Source organism: Chrysemys picta, chromosome 23 (genome assembly GCF_011386835.1).
Source record: "Chrysemys picta bellii isolate R12L10 chromosome 23, ASM1138683v2, whole genome shotgun sequence".
NCBI classification, from domain to species: domain Eukaryota; kingdom Metazoa; phylum Chordata; order Testudines; family Emydidae; genus Chrysemys; species Chrysemys picta.
In genome coordinates this window covers 1,934,651-1,952,134 of record NC_088813.1, presented here as the reverse complement: position 1 = coordinate 1,952,134, position 17,484 = coordinate 1,934,651, and the positions used below count along the sequence as shown (strand labels likewise).

The following is a 17,484-nucleotide window of genomic DNA, read 5'->3' as shown; positions in this document are numbered from 1 at the left end:
CTATGGACATTGAGAGAGTGAAGCTGCCGTTCCTCATTTGAGGTGTGTGGTTTGGGAAAGAAGGCTGGCAAATGTATAGGTTGATTGAAGTAGAAGCGGGAAACCACTTTTGGTAGAAATTTAGGATGCAAGTGCAGCAAAATTATATCCTTATGAAAAGTGGTGAAAGGGGGGTTTGCCATCATGGCTCCCAGTTTGCCAACTCTTCTTGCAGCGGTGATAGTCACCAGGCAAGTGACCTTCATAGAAAGAAGAGAAAGTGGTGGACCATAGGTAGCATATGAATCCTCAGACTCAGAGGAACCAGAGTCTTAAATGAATGGGGGTGCCGATGGAATAGGGTATGCTGTAGGAACATGACCAGAAGGAGGCAGATCTGATGTAGGAGAGGGGGTCCTCTTAGCAGGTGAATGGACCAGAACACACGGAGACCTTATCCATTCTAGGATAAGTTTGTGAGGCCCAAGAGCACATCCAATTCTCCCTGGCTTCAACGGCACCTGGTTCACGGACGGAACCAGGGCCAGTAAGGGTACCTGCCTCAGGACAGACAATTCACGCTGCGCCAGCGAAGCCATTGCAGGAGGGATGCGTGGTTCAGGAACCGGGATTGGTGGATCTGGCGAACGATGTGACTTCTTGTCACTCTTGTGGGCTCCACCATGGCCAGAACTCACGGCAGTGTAGCATCTTTCTTGGATCTGGAGGAAGACTTACTGCCATGCTTATGCGCATGCTTCTGTGTTTCATGGCTAGGCCCCAGCATCGGGTCCATAGTGCTGGTACAGGCAGAACTGGACTGGGACTCCACAGCAGGAGGTGCACTCCTGGATTGCTCAGGCCAATGTATGGGGGCAGGTGAGGGTTCCCCAGCCAGGATCCAATTGCGGTCCCATGGCAACCTCCATGAGGTGCTTCTTAAGGCACAGAGAAGTCTGACTTCCTGGGTGCGGGTAGGAAAGGAAAGGCATGCATATAACCCTCAGTGGAATACAACAGGACCATCACTCGAAGAAGGAGTATGCATTTTCTACTTCTTTCACCTACAATTAATGTATACTTATTGATAACATTTATGATCTTACCTCTGAGAAAGAGGTAAGACAATATTACCTTTCCATATTTCTGGGCGTACGACCCTGTGAGAAGGGAATGGAAAATGATGATGGTCTCATCCAAGTCCCATAGAAACACTCGCTGGGAAAGGAATTACAAAAGGAGGTTAATCTTGGGATATTCCAACTACCATGCTGCAGCAAACAGAAAAATCATAGAAACGTGGGGCTGAAAGGGACCTCGAGAAGTCATCAAGTCCAACCCCCTGCACCGAGGCAGGACCAAGTAAACCAAGACCATCCCTTACAGGTGTTTGTCTGATTTGTTCTTAAAAACCTCCAATGACAGGGATTCCACAACCTCCATTGGAAGCCTGCTTCAGAGCTTAACTACCCTTATAGTTAAAAAGTTTTCCCTATATCTAACCTAAATCCCTCTTGCTGCAGATTAAGCCCATTACTTCTTGTTCTACCGCCAATGGACATAGAGAATAATTGATCCTCATCCTTATTATAACAGCTTTTAACATATTTAAAGACTTATCAGTTCTCCCTCAGTCTTCTTCTCTCAAGACTAAACATGTCCAGCTTTTCCTCACTGTCAGCTTTTTCATCATTTTTATTGCTCTCCTCTTGGACTCTCTTCAATTTATCCAGATCTTCCTTAAAGTGCGGTACCCAGAACTGGACACTGCACTCCAGCTGAGGCCTCACCTGTGCCGAGTAGAGCGGGACAATTACCTTCTGTGTCCGATGATATGTATACATGTAAAAAGCCACATGGTGCAGCTGAGCTGCTGTAGCACTTCAGTGCGGACACTCACTACAGCGAAGTAGTTAATCTACCTCCCCGAGAAGCAGTAGCAAGATCAATGAAAGAATTCTACTGTTGACCTAGCAGTGTCTACACCAGGGATTAGGTTGGCATAGCTACATCTCTCAGGGGTGTGGATTTTTCATACATACAACACCTTCTGCTAACACTCCCTAGCATGGTACCAACTGCCTCACATTGTTGACTCATATTCGATTTGTGATCCACTAGAACTCCTAGATTCTTTTTAGCAGTTATTCCCCATTTTGAGCTGTGCATTTGATTTTTGCTTTTTAAGTATATAACTTGGCACTAGTTTTGTCTGAAATCAACAAGGTGGAATTCAGTACAGTTCTGAAATATTGTATTGAATTCTAATCCTGTCCTTTAAAGCGCTTGGAACCCCTCCCAACTTGGCATCGTCCACAAATTTTATAAGCATACTCTCCATTATCCAAGTCATTAATGAAATATTGAACAGTACCACACCCAGGACAGATCCCCGCGGGACCTGATTTGACACACCCTACCAGTCTCACAGCAAACCATTGATACGTACTCCGACTAGTCTTTCAACCAGCCGTGCACCCACCTTAAAGTAATTTCATCTAGACTACATTTCATGAGTTTGCTTATGAGAATGTTGTGTGGGACTCTGTCAAAAGGTTACTAAAAAGCAAGATATATCATATCCATTGCTTCCTCCTTAATCACGAGACCAGTAACTCTAACAATGAAGGAAATTAGGTTGGATTGGTATAATTTGTTCTTGAAAAATCCAAGCTGGCCATTCCTTATAACCTTATTATCCTCTAGGTGCTTACAAAAGGATTGCTTAATCCTTACAAAAGGATTGCTTAATAATTGAGCAGGTCCTCAAGGAATCAATTATGAAACATTTAGAGGAGAGGAAAGTGATCAGGAACAGTCAGCATGGATTCACGAAGGGGAAGTCGTGCCTGACTAACCTAATTGCCTTCTATGATGAGATAACTGGCTCTGTGGATGAGGGGAAAGCAGTGGATGTGTTATTCCTTGACTTTAGCAAAGCTTTTGATACGGTCTCCCACAGTATTCTTGCCGCCAAGTTAAAGAAGTATGGGCTGGATGAATGGACTGTAAGGTGGATAGAAAGCTGGCTAGATCGTCGGGCTCAACGGGTAGTGATCAATGGCTCCATGTCTAGTTGGCAGCCGGTTTCAAGCGGAGTGCCCCAAGGGTCGGTCCTGGGGCCGGTTTTGTTTAATATCTTTATTAATGATCTGGAGGATGGTGTGGACTGCACTCTCAGCAAGTTTGCAGATGACACTAAACTAGGAGGCGTGGTAGATACACTAGAGGGTAGGGATCGGATACAGAGGGACCTAGACAAATTAGAGGATTGGGCCGAAAAAAACCTGATGAGGTTCAACAAGGACAAGTGCAGAGTCCTGCACTTAGGACGGAAGAATCCCATGCACTGCTACAGACTAGGGACCGAATGGCTAGGTAGCAGTTCTGGGGTCACAGTGGACGAGAAGCTGGATATGAGTCAACAGTGTGCTCTTGTTGCCAAGAAGGCTAACGGCATTTGGGGCTGTATAAGTAGGGGCATTGCCAGCAGATCGAGGAACGTGATCGTTCCCCTTTATTCGACATTGGTGAGGCCTCATCTGGAATACTGTGTCCAGTTTTGGGCCCCACACTACAAGAAGGATGTGGAAAAATTGGAAAGAGTCCAGCGGAGGGCAACAAAAATGATTAGGGGTCTGGAGCACATGACTTATGAGGAGAGGCTGAGGGAACTGGGATTGTTTAGTCTCCAGAAGAGAAGAATGAGGGGGGATTTGATAGCAGCCTTCAACTACCTGAAGGGGGGTTCCAAAGAGGATGGAGCTCGGCTGTTCTCAGTGGTGGCAGATGACAGAACAAGGAGCAATGGTCTCAAGTTGCAGTGGGGGAGGTCCAGGTTGGATATCAGGAAAAACTATTTCACTAGGAGGGTGGTGAAACACTGGAATGCGTTACCTAGGGAGGTGGTGGAGTCTCCTTCCTTGGAGGTTTTTAAGGCCCGGCTTGACAAAGCCCTGGCTGGGATGATTTAGCTGGGAATTGGTCCTGCTTTGAGCAGGGGGTTGGACTAGATGACCTCTTGAGGTCCCTTCCAACTCTGATATTCTATGATTCTATGATTCTATAATTTGTTCCAATATTTTCCCAGGTACCAAAGTTAGGCTGACTGGTCTATAATTCCCCACATCCTCGTTGCTTCCCTTTTTAAAGTTAGGTACTAAGGTTTGCCCTTCTCCAGTCCCCTGCAACCTCACCTGTCCTCCAGGAGTTCTCAAAGATAATTGCTAACAGTTCCAAGATAGCTTCAGCTAGTTCCTTAAGTACCCTAGGATGAAGTTCATCAGGCCAAGCTTGCTCTGTCACCCACTTTGTGGTTAGGTGGAGTGTCCCCTATAGGAATGGCCCACCGCTCTTTTATCGAGCTCCATCAACAGTGTCTTAATTTTGTGCCTCTGGTTAGAGAGCGGCATTTCTGGACTTCCAGTGCGCCTCCTGTTTTTTACCCAATTATCCCAGCCCCTTTCCCCTGCCAGAAAGGGGAAGGGAAACACGCTGGCATGACTGCTCTTCCAAAACGACTAATCAGAAAACCAGACTGTTCACTTACTTCCAGTTCACTGTCCTGAGGGGAGGAGGCATCTGCTTTCCTCTTGCCCCTGTTTTTCCCAGCCATGTTTTTCCTAGTCTGCTCATCTAACTCTTTACTGGCTGTTGCTCTTGGCAAAGATGGACTTGTGGATGGATCTCCTAGAAGAAACACACAACACTGTTCCCATCTCATGATCATACAAAATAAGCACCCAGTCCCAACACACCTCTCCTCCTGACAGCTCTTGGCCATATATCAGAGTCAGGACACATGAGATGTTATTGCACCTCACTGAGGCACCAGCAGTTGAATACCTACATAGAGCAAATGCATAGTTTTTCTGTCCAGTCATGTCAATACACACCCATCTCCCCAGTCAATTCAGCAGTAAGCCATGATGGGGGCACAGTCAGACGGTACATCTACAGTGCTGGCCCAGATCAGGTGTCTCAGGTTTGTGGGGCTTGAGATATGGGGCTAAAAATTGAATGTAGACGCTTGGGCTGCAACCCAGGGTCTGAGACCCCACGATGGGAGGGCCTCAGAGCCTGGGCTCCAGCCAGAGTCGACACTGCAATTTTTACCCCCACAGCCCAAGCCTGTGTTAGTTGCCCTGGGCTCTGAGATTTGTGCCATAGATTTTTTTTTTTTTTTTAAATAGCGTAGACCAGGGGTCGGCAACCTTTCAGAAGTGATGTGCCAAGTCTTCATTTATTCACTTTAATTTAAGGTTTCGTGTGCCAGTAATACATTTTAATGTTTTTAGAAGGTGTCTTTCTATAAGTCTATAATATATAACAAAACTATTGTTGTATGTAAAGTAAATAAGGTTTTTACAATGTTTAAGAAGCTTAATTTAAAATTAAATTAAAATGCAGAGCCCCCCAGACCGGTGGCCAGGACCCGGGCAGTGTGAGTGCCACTGAAAATCAGCTTGCGTGCCATAGGTTGCCTACCCCTGGTGTAGACATACCCAGAAATGAATGCTGTTAGCTGGGTAAGGTACAAGATCAATGGCAGAGTTCCTCCAGCCACCTAAGAATTGTACCAAGAATAAAACCCTCCTCTGCCTTACTGCTATTAGAGCTACTTCTATTTAAATTTAATTTAAAAAATGGTAACTCAATATTTGTAGAGGGTTCCTGCAAGACCCTGAGCCCTGAGAAAGAGTTCTCTTGGAAAGGATTCTGACCCATTTTAGAGTACACTTATTATTAAGTTAGTTCATCTAACATCTCGTTTCCCCCAGGTTCCTGGGCTAGTTGGATGCCTTTCCTCACTGCCCATCCCCCAGCAGTTAGTACCTTGTACCACTTTCAATGCAGTGTGAAATAGGAGAGACTCAACAGGGAGTATTAAACCACCCCTGTTTAGTTAACTGTTGCTGAAGGGCCAAGAGACCCTGCCGAAAAGGCAGCAGGTCTAACAGGTGAGGTGCAATGGTAGGCATTAATTTCCCTCTTTAAAGTATTTTAAGCTACTGAACTGGGAGCCCTAAATCTAAAATCAGGTTTTTTTAAGCAGCAGCTAGTTAAACTCGGCCCCACAACTTTCTCAGCCTTTGCCAAGCAGCCTAGCCAGGCTCTGGCTTAACACTCCTCCCACAGTGGCACATCAAAAGGGAAACCACCACTGCCCCCTCAATCCTACTGTGAGGGGCTCAGGAAGTAATAGAGCCGTCTCTACCCCTGTAAGAAAGGGATGTGGGCTTTTTGGTGATGAGGTCCCAATCACGCACTATTGTGAGTTGAATCATGACATGACATCAGCAAAAAAGGTCAGCCAGCCAACAGGAAAACAGCTTTAGACCGACAGTTAAATCCTTCTCGGCTACATTTGCTGCATCTTTTAACTAAAATACCTGACAAAAGACTGGGGAAATTAACGGGACACACAAAGACATTTATATACAAAGTGCTTTCTGGAATTTCTCTTTTCCTGGTTTCTACCTCAGATCAATGAGGAAATTTCACCCAACAATTCCAGCATGAAGGCCAATGAGTTGTAGTTAAATTAGGGCATTTCTTTTAGAAGGACATCTGATCTTGATTTAAAGAGTCCAAATGATGGAGAATTTACTGCATTGCTTAGCAATCGGTTTCAATGGTTAATTACACTCACTATTAAAAAAAAAAGTACATCTTAGTTCCAGGTGAACTTTGCTGGCCAACTCCCAGCCACTGGATCTTGTTATGCCTTTGAATGCTAGATTAAAGAGCCTGCTACAATCAGAAATCTTGTCCCTGTAAATATTTATAGATGAGTGATAAGATGAACAGGTTGAGCTCCTTCACCACTCGCAGCAAGGCAGGTTTTCTAGGCCTTGAATTATTCTTACAGCTTTTCTCTGTTTTTAAAACATCCTTCCTCTCTTGGTGCCTCATTTTCCCAGCTGTACAATGTGGGTTTTGTAAAGTGCTTTCACATCCTCTGACAGGGCTGCCAATTTCGTTTGGACGTATTCTTGAAGGTTTCATCACATGACAATCTTTAATTAAAGATGTTTCTTTAATTTCTGGAGATTCCAGGACAATTCTGGAGGTTGGCAACCCTATCCCTCTACATATGAAATCTCTGTGTGAGACTGTGACACATACTAGGGGATAAGACGCTTCATAGCTTGTGAAGGCTGAGTTCATTGCACCCACCAGGGGCTTACTGTATCCCTCCATCAGCCCCCTGTGGGCCACCCTCCCATCCCCCTCTACTTTAAGGACTCCCAGCAACTCTCCCACACACCCCTCATACCAGGGGCTCTGTGTGCCCCCATTTCCTCCTCCCTCTATACCAGGGTCCCCCATTAACCCCCAAGTCAGGGGCTGTGTGCAATCCATTCCCCCTTCTACCTCAGGCCAGGGGCCACCATTTCTTCCTCTCTTCATTCCAGGATTCCCCATTCTGCCTACTATGTCAGTAGCTTTGCCCTGTGTGTACCCCATTTTCCTTGATACCAGGGTCCCCCTCCCAGCTAGGGTCCCCTATTCCCAAGGTGTTCGAATCCCCCTTACTCCCATACCAAGGTCCCCCATTCTTTTCCCCACTGGGATTTTCTGCTATCCCCTTTTCCCCCTCATGTCAGGGGCACTGTGCATGCCCCCATTCTTCTCACCCCCAACCATGGCTCTGTATGACCCCCCACCTTTATTCATCATTATTATTTCTCTTCTTTCTGTCTGGGAGTAAAGTAATTCAGGGTGTTAACACATTACACTCTATTGGGGGGGGCAGAGATTATATGCAGGGTACTGTTATGCTGGAAGATACTCATCGGTGTAATCTGTCAGTTCTTTGATCTACAGCCAATTGCACAGGTACATGAAGCTGTGGCTGTGCTAAACACACGGTAACGGCTCCATGTATCCCCCATTTTCCCCTTCCTGGTTTTCCAATTTCCCCCCCAACACAACAGGGTGCACACTGATACCTAGAACATTTGCTGAAATTTGGAATTAATTGGACAGGGCATTCAGAAGTTATCCTGTGACAGACAGACAGGGAAATACCATCAAATTGAGCGTAAGGCCTCAAGCTCAGCCCATAAATATAAGTGCAAAGTGAGTGTGTCTTTTTCCCTCAGGATCTCTCCTCATAACCTTCCCAACCCTAACTTTCACCAGCTCATCCTACCATAGCTAAGGGAAGTGGTCATCACGGGGAAGTTGGGTCTATCAGAGTAGAGAGGGGCAAAACATCTGCTAATTTAGAAAAGAAAATGTCAGCTCCCCTTCCTCTGCAGAGCCTGGTTTAACTTTCATTTCCCTTCCCTGAAGGGCCTTAGAAACAACTAATGGGATGGCTCTGGGTATCGCTTAGAGCTAGAGGAACTGTGTGAAACTTGATCCACTCGGAAAGGAGTCTTTACTTAGCACACGTTTGTTTCCCCTCACTGGAAGAAGAAAGTTGCTTCAGAAGCACTGTGAAAAATGGATGTCACCATGGGGGAACAGGCAACAAGCAGAGCTGCCTTCATCAGTGCCAGTTAATATGACAAAGAGGATTGGAGGAAGGCAAGGGAAGAATTTCATGAGCAATGCTGGGAAAGAACTTGTTCTCATGCAGAGACTTTCAGAGCTAAGGAATCCCAGATGCTTTGCACAACACTGAGTTAGATGCCCGCAGTGCAGTGACACAGCTGCACTAGCTCATACATGAGAGCATGTTATTGAGAGAGGGAATGTTGGCCATTCCCCCAAAATTATCTTTAACTTTTATTTGAAGTGTTCCAAGGGATCTTTAATTCCCACCTGACAGCAGCCACCAGAGACTGCAGAAGTTTAACGCAGATGGCACCTATAACCATATGACCTCCACAGTCTTCCACATCATACTGAAGGGTGTGTAGTGGGAGCATAGGATAAAGAATGGGTCAGGAAACCAGATATTTTAGGCCCAAAGGAGAAACAAAATGGCAAAAATCCTTCCCTGAAAATGGACGGAATATGCGCTGCACACATCAACACACAACGATGCCCCTCATTACACTTCTGAATTGCACTCCCTGCTAGGCCCGCCAGCGTGCTGTATAACAGAGGGGGTCTGAAATCCACCCTACTAAAGCTGCAGCACTTACCAGATAAATGTCTATGCGCCGTCCGCGTAGGCACCATGGCATTTGCTTTTTCAATTGGATATGTGGTGGTTGCTAACATGGTACTCTCCAGGCTGCTATCTGCTGGCGCTATAACCCCGAAGCCAGAACTTGGGTAGCATGGCTGGTATTGGCTTTGGCCAAGAATTGTGTAGGTAGGATATTCCTATTCAAAGAAAGGATCAAATAAGGTAGGAAAAGGCTGTTCCTCAGAAAACACTGAAAACCAAATGGGCTGCTGGGCTAGAATGCCTTTGGGACAGAGAAGCGCCAGCAAAAGTTCAGGCTCTCTCTGCTTTGGCCCCCAGCACCGTGAGAGCGCTCTACGGCAGAAAGAGCTGGTCCCCAAGGGGAAAAGAGCAAGTAGGCAGACAGGATCGCCCACTCCAAACTTACGGAGGGAGAAGAAATAGTGTTGCCTGCTAATGAATGGTTTTTAAATTCCAACTATATCAGAAGGGTTCTCCCTCTCTGCTCACCATCTTGTCAGACTCTTTGGATGCATCCCCTTCCCCTTTCCTTGCTGAGGGAGACTGAGAAGGGTTTAAAAAGCTGTGTGACTATATTCTTCGCTGTAGAATTCTACACTTGAAAATTAGGTTTGCATAACTACGTCGATCAGGGCTGTTCAAAATCTACCCCCCTAAGCAGCGTAGTTCAGTTGACCTAAGTCACTGTGTAGACAGAAGAATTCTTCCATTGACCTAGCTACTCCTGCTTGTGGAGGTGGATTCCCTACACTACCAGAAGACCTCCTCTCAGTGGTGTAGGTAGCGTCTACGCTGAAGCGCTCCAGCTGTGCTGTTGTAGTGTTATAAGTGTAGATAAGCCCTAAGCTAATCATAGTTATGCTACTTACACTTCTGTAGTGCCTGCCACACAGGGATCTCCAAGTGCTTTATGGTTACTGACCCTCACTTCTCTCTAAATTGACAGGGTGGGAAACTGAGGTACAAGGAAGTGAAGTGACTTGCTCAAGGTCCCAAAGGAAATCTGTGGTGGTCAGGAGAATCACAGAATCATAGAATATCAGGGCTAGAAGGGACCTCAGGAAGTCATCTAGTCCAACCCCCTGCTCAAAGCAGGACCAATCCCCAGACAGATTTTTGCCCCAGATCCCTAAGTGGCCCCCTCAAGGATTGAACTCACAACCCTGGGTTTAGCAGGCCAATGCTCAAACCACTGAGCTATCTCAGCTATCTACTGACTCCCAGCCCTGTACTTTAACCACAGAAGTAATTCTCCACACACAGTGAACTTGCTCTCTGTAAATCCAGTGCCCAACAACAAAATTTTGAATTTACTTCATGCCCCAACTAGGTGTCCCCATTGGCAAGAAAATGCTGCAGTGAACAAGCTCTGGGGACCATTTAAAGTGGTGACAAATATTTAGCCTTAAAATACTCAAGTACTTAAAAAAAAAATGAATAAACAGTTACACTCCAACTACTGTGATGTCAGAATATTTGAAAATAAAAGCTACACCAGATGTGCCAGAGAGAAGAAAAGCTAGCAAGATGTTTTACCTGGTGCGAGATGCTGGCTACAGCTGGTGTTGAAATATTGACAACAGTCGAGGACGTGGAGACTGAGCTAGCATTGGTAGTTGATGCTGTAAAAAAATAAATAAATCAAAGAATGACCATATGTTAATATATTTTAATAATGTAAAAGGGAGAAGACCTATTGTAACTGTGAAGCAGTCACATTTCTAGTCCTAACTACACTAACTAATAGCTTAAACAGAGTTTGCCAGGACAGTAGGGATGGAGCGTAATGTTTTAAAACTATGTTTTTATAATATGCTATATCACACTTTTCATAAGGCCTTGCCCCCTCCATTCCTGCCATGCAAATAGTGCTAATTAGGTTAATGTCATGTGTTTTTCTATTAATTTGTATTTCAAATTTTGGGACAACAAAGACCAGAACACAAGATGTATTTGTCTGTATTTGTTACAACAGATGAAAACAAATAAATCAATACTAACAGTAAGGGATCTGAATAGCATTTAAATTAGTTCTGATAACATTTTTATCCAACATTGTGGATGAGGCCTTAAAATATTTGATCCCACTGAATTCAACAACTTCAGGAAATACTAAAACCCATTTAAATCATTACATATAAAGCTACTTCATACTGAGAAACTGTTGGTATTTAACCTTTGAAATCCATGTGAAATTACAAGTATTTTCTGGAACAGGTCCCTTGAGATTACTGTTGACAGCAGCTCTGTGAGACAGACCATGCACTTACAGATACAATTTTACTAGTACAAATATTTTGAGATGCTTAGCAACCCGATCTATAGAAGGGTTGCATTTTCAGCCAATTTTAGTTCACCTGAAGCCCTGGAGGCGCCTCCCTTTGGGGAGGGATGTAAATTAGAGCATTTATGGTTTTCAAGTAGCAGAATAGTCAGATTAGACTGCGGTCTGCTTTGGGTCTCAGGCGGCCGAAACCCAAAATGACACGTCCAGTGAAATCCAAACGTACACATTAGGTGCAATCAGAGAATGCCATTATGCCTCCGTCATGCCTGCCCAAACTCCATAAAAACAAAGGTTCCTGGTAGCACAGACTGTAAAGAAATCTTTGTGGAAACTGCACAGTATCATCCATCTTATCTCCTGCCATAAAAAAAATAATCATTTTCTACAGATACCACCTGTGGAGGAATCTCAGCACGAGACTGGAAAACAACCCAGGCTCTTCAATGGTTTGGTGTTTTCCCATCCTTGAGGGAGGCAGCGGAAGGGAAGAACTCACACCAGGCCCTTCCTGGTCATCGCATGCTGCCTCCTGGTGAGTCTAGATGCTGCCCTTTGAGGATTCCAGTCAGTTCCTTCAATTTAGTAGGAGTTGAAGCTCCCGAAAAGAAAAACTGATCCAAGATGTGCCTTAGAGAAAAAGGAAAATCCCGGTGCAAGAAAAAAATACCCAAGAAAGGTGACCTTCCCTCAGAGAGGTGAGAGAGAACCCTCCAAGATGGCATCTCAAGAAACGCAGAATGACAGTGAGGTAATTCTCTCTTCTCTAAAGACACCATTGGTGCAGGAATGCCATCCTGAAGAGGAAGCCCCACAGAAAGAGGAGTTTAGCACATTTAGAAGATGCCCTTTCTCAAAACAACACACACAGCACAGCTGTTTGGAAACTCTCCTCACCAACCCAGAAGCAGAACTCTGCAATGGATCCTGTGGAAGCCTCAGAGGAATTTCATCACCTTGGGATCCCTGCACCCAGACAGAAGCCTTAGCAAGGAAAGGGGAACATGGGGAACAACTGCACAAGGTGATGTGTTCTTGGAGAAAGAGAACCAATTATTTATTGTGAGCCCCACTCGGGTGGAATCTCTCAATGGGAAACATCTAGTGCCCTGCCTCCGCTCCACCCACACTGGCAGAGCCATTGGCCCCATGCAGAATCCATTAAGGCCTACAGAAACTCCTTTGAAAAGTCTGTGGGGAGGAAAATCTGATTCCTGCTCCCAGTACGGAGCTAGGAGAAGCCTGAGAGCCCGCAGAGCGGGGGAGGGAGGGAATGATTGGGGAAGCTGGTCAGGAAGCCAGGACACCTGTAGGATCCTCTGGGGAAACCTGCAAAGCTTAAGAGCTCTGTAGGGCTACAGGAGTCACTAGGGTCAAGGTGAGGTGAAGTCCTTGTGCTGCTGCTGTGCCCCCACTGTTCATGGGTACCTACGGTGGCACATTGTAAATCCCTCACCTTTGTGAACAGTACAGAATGGTTTTGTAACACTAACCATAACAGGATTTTCCATCTTTATCTCAAGTCCCAGGACTTGCCCTTGCCTACCCCTTGGGATCAAAGAAGCATCTCAGATTTGAGCAAGGAATGGTCTATGGTCACAGGCCACACACACACTTTCCAAAGTTGAAATAAAAGATTTTTGAGGAGTTAGAGGGGAGGCCAAGATCAGGCTTACAATGGAAAGCAACTCTCAGCCTTAACCAGGGACAGGAGGCTGCTGCTCCATTAAAATGGGTCAAAGAAACTATAGAAAGGAAAAAAACATATTGGGATTCTGGTAGCAACACAGACATGCTTCCTCTTGTTACCCAACACCCTGAGGATATCGCCTTGTCATGGCCCACCTGTTTACATATTGTAATGTACCAGGTCTTTAACAGGGTTATATTAAACTGTGTCAGCAATGCTCTTTCAGCAACCGCCTGACACAGGTTACCCTGAGGGTCAACAATTCTTCTGTGTGTGTGAGTGCCACAAATACAGCAACATCGTTCTGCCCTTCTGACATGCCAAAAGGAATTATCCCCAGGGCCCATGTTTAAATGGAGTCACAGAGGTTTGTGTCTTCCTTCTGTTATCCCACCCCCAGTTTTCTTTATTTCTCCCTCCTGTTTCCAGATTGCTTCTCCAGACTCTGCATCTTCACCGCCCCCCTCACTGCTCCATTTACCCCAGAATGCTCTACTTCAACCATCCTAAAATGCCCTATCCTGCTCTGCTTCACATGCTAATAACAGAGAGCAGAGCAAAGCAGAAGTGGAATTGACAAATTTTGTAAGTTTGACTTGGCTGCTTTGCTCCTACATGGAGTGGAGCAGTGAGGGAGGCAAGGAACAGCGGTTCCTTCCACATCTGACCAGAGTGGTTTGTGCCCCCTCTGGCATGCAGGGTGGGAGTTGCGGGTTCCCAGGTGTATACATTAGCAAAATTAGCTCAAAGAAAATCATCTGCTTTTCAGCTCCAGGGGGAGCTTTTATGTTCATCTGAGTACACTACCCAAGTTTTCTAAGTCAGTAAGTGCACCTGGGCATTCACCAGAGTCCTGAGCCATGGCATTACTTAGGCAGAAGTCTGAAGACCAAAACATGCAGAACTTGAACTAAAATACATATCAACTGGGCCAATAATACAGCATAACCACATACCACTGAATACATATTTCTCCTGTAATTTCTGTCAGGTTTTTAGGGTTTGTTTTAAAGAGCATTTATTCTGAATAATTATGCTTAAGTAACATTAAGACTCTAGCTGCCACCTTATCTCTCTAAGCCCCTTTGACTCTGAAGTCAAACAAACGAACAGTCTGTTCTACTAAAGTGCTTTTCCACTCCTCCAGCTCTGCCCTTGATCCTTTCCATTTTGGATTCTGCTCTTTCCACTACATTAATGGCCTCTCCAGGATCACCACTACTGGCTTTCTAATAGCTACATCTACAGGGATCTCACTTGCCCTCATCTTTCTTGCTTTCTGTTACTTTTGACACAGCTGATCATGTTCTCTTCCAATCTCATCTCTTCTGTGTGTCAGAGATCTCCGGCATCTCCTCTTACCTTGCTGACAGCATCTTATTCTGCAGCATGTCCTTTAATAGGGGAGGAGCAGCTCTCTCTTGGTGTCCCAAATAGTTCTAGGTTTCAGAGTGGCAGCCGTGTTAGTCTGTATCAGCAAAAACAACGAGGAGTCCTTGTGGCACCTTAGAGACTAACACATTTATTTGGGCGTAAGCTTTCGTTCTGTTCTCAATATCCACCTCTTCTCCTCTCCCAGTGACCATAACTTCTTGGATACTTTCAACTACCACCTCTATGGTGAGGTTACCAAATCTACCACATTCACTCCAAAAACTGACCTGATCTTTCCTCCTAACCCCACCATTCCATCTCCCTTCCTTTTCTGTCTACACTGACAACTTCTCCCTCCCGCTCTTCCAGGCTCATATCTCAGTGCTCCCTCCTCCTCCCAGCATCCAGTGCCTTGCTAAATCCTAAAGTTTTTCTTCCTACTATCCCCCAAATTCACCCTCCCCTCACTGTCCCCAAGGCAAAGACCTCTCTCATCTTTCCCTTTAACCATCTCCCGCCTGGCCAAATGCCGCTGCTAAATTTGCATCTCCCCTGCTCAGACCACACCAGCCTTTTCATTCAGACTTCCTGTCATCATGAACAAGCCCTACCTACGCTTGCCCCTGGTTACATCTAGTATGGCCACTCACACAGCCACAGAACACCAGACATTCCAGTACTTCTGGGAATGATGTGGGCCGACCCCCACTTGTGAGATCTCGCACGCACCATGCCACATGATGGACACCATTTTGAAAACCCATGCAGCAAGGTTATGCCAGAGGGCAGGGGGCTCTTCAAAATGACATCCCCCATCCAATACCTGGTGAAACCACATCCAGTTTGGTCTCAGTACCGGACGGGGGACAATCCTTAGAAAAGCAGGACTGTCCGGCTTAAAACTAAATGGAGAGCCTGCCTAGCTAAATCCCAACTCACTCCTCTCTCCCTTCCCTGTCCTCTTGCCAGCCTATCTCCTTTTGCCCCCTCTGGCTTTGCCCTCTTTATCATGCTGCCCTAAATCCAGAACATTCTCCCTCTCCTCATCAAGTGCCTTCTCTCTCTTTCAGCCACACCTCTTAATCTCCTCCCACAACTCCAGTCACCATGGATGAAGTTACCATCCTTCATGTCACTCAGGCCCATCCCTGCGGGTTATCTTCAACCCGGCCCTCTTTCTAGAGACGTATGACCAGGCAGTGCCTAAACCCTGCCAATTTTTCCTGAGTAACATCCTTTCCTCTCCATCCACAACTCCCATCCAGATTCCCATCACCTTGTGTCTTGACTGCTGTACCCTCCTCTTTTCCAGCCTGGACAAATCCCATCTTGCCCCATTTGTATCCATTCAAAGTGCTGCTGCAGAGATCATTTTCCTAGCTCATGGCTTCGAGCACATCACCCCTCTCTCTGCATCCCTCCACTGGGTCCCCGTTCTCCACTGCACCAAACACAAAACTATTGTCTTCACTTCCAAGGCCCTTCAAACCTTACCCCCACCCATCTATTCTCTGTCACGTGATGGTGATGCTGCTCTGCCCACGATATTGGCCTTCAGTGCCTACTGGTTAACCTTTCAAACGCACCTTTGGGCTGTCCCCCCGGCTGCCTCTAACACTTGGGAGGAGCTGCCTGGAACCATCAGCAAAGCACCTCAGTATCTTCCTTCCAATCCCTCCTGAAAACCCCCTGATGCCTACAACGGTTAGGCAGGTTGTGACCACTGCCTATCATGGTGAGCAGTGCTGTATGATTGTTTCTTGGTTCTCCCCTATCTGTCTGTTCTATTCACCTGTTCTCTCATCTGAGACTTCAATTAGAAGTTCTTTGGAACAGAGACTATCTTTTTGTTATACATGTACCAAGTCTACCACAATGGGGTCATAATCATTGACTGAGGCTCCTAGGTGCTACTACAATACAAATAAATAATCCCTCCTTCCTTCTCCTCACTACTAATCCCCGCCTCTCTTTCTCCTGAATTGCCGTCCCACGTCTTGTCTTTCTGTCTCATTCTGATGGTGGTGATATGGGGTATGACAGAAGTAAGAAATAGCTCTTATCGGAGCTTGCAAAACTCTCTCTAGAAAATGTCATTATCTCTATATGATGAGACGATAATAGTGACCGTGAAAAAAGCTGGACAATTCAAAGGGAAGACTGACACTTTCCAGAAAGCATAATTATGCTCTGAAAGGCGGTTCCATCCAAAGGATAACATGGGGCTCCAAATTTATACTCTCACTGCGTATCAAATGCGTACAGTTTGTAAGTGAAGAACCTCAAACTCCAAGAATCTGAGGGTCAAGTTGGATTTCTTCTACCTCTCACATCACCCCCGGTGAGCCTGTATTCTGCAATTGGAACTTAGATGGCAATTCCAGTGATGGTGCAGGACACAGGACAGCATCCAGCAACCTCTTACATATCATCTTATTTTTATGGCAATTTCCAAAGAAGTGAAAATTTATTTTTGTCAGCAAAGGTACACGCAGAGCAGCTTCACTGAAAGGTGCCATTTCTAGACAGACAGTCACTTTTCCATTTTAACTCACAACAAATCGATGTTTCTAGTGGTCCCTTCTAACCCTATGATGGGAAATGAGTTCAGGATAAATGCATCCTTGGGCCTTTCCTGATCACAATGCAGTGAGCTGAGAAAGCATCCGCCTTAATGCTGCACTTCATCAGCTGTACAATTTAAGTCATGTTAAAGCCCACACAAATGAGAAACTAGCACTTCTTGAAATTCCTTTCTGAAAAGGCATTTCTAGGAGGTTCTCAAAAATCCGAGAAATTTGTCAAAGGATGAATTTTCACCGGAAAACACATTTTCACTAATAAAATGGCAAAAATCAAACCTGAAACAAGTAACTTTGCATACATTTTTTTCAACTAAGCAGCACTTTTACTTCCCAATATTAAAATGTGAGTCCCTGGCAGGGGGTGGGTGGGTGGATATTTGTATCCAGCTCCAGTGTCTACAGCTTCACTTTCTAGCTGACCTTGTATAGTGAAGCAAGCACACACACTGGTACCCAGTGCAGA

The 17,484-nt window shown here is 45.5% G+C and overlaps 1 protein-coding gene across 13 annotated transcripts in view; it reads right to left on the bottom strand.

The window, feature by feature from the left end:
* EYA3 (EYA transcriptional coactivator and phosphatase 3) overlaps positions 1-17,484 on the bottom strand; it is a 132,090-nt gene that overhangs the window by 32,689 nt on the left and 81,917 nt on the right. For 12 of the 13 annotated variants that reach the window (XM_008172922.4, XM_042861691.2, XM_042861690.2 and 9 more), the window contains 4 exons: positions 10,625-10,710; positions 9,081-9,264; positions 4,529-4,668; positions 1,114-1,197 (listed from right to left, as the gene is read on the bottom strand). In XM_008172922.4, the coding sequence (XP_008171144.2) occupies positions 1,114-1,197; positions 4,529-4,668; positions 9,081-9,264; positions 10,625-10,710 (494 nt within the window). The remainder of the gene's footprint in view (positions 1-1,113; positions 1,198-4,528; positions 4,669-9,080; positions 9,265-10,624; positions 10,711-17,484) is intronic. The other variant, XM_042861693.2, reaches the window with a different exon arrangement.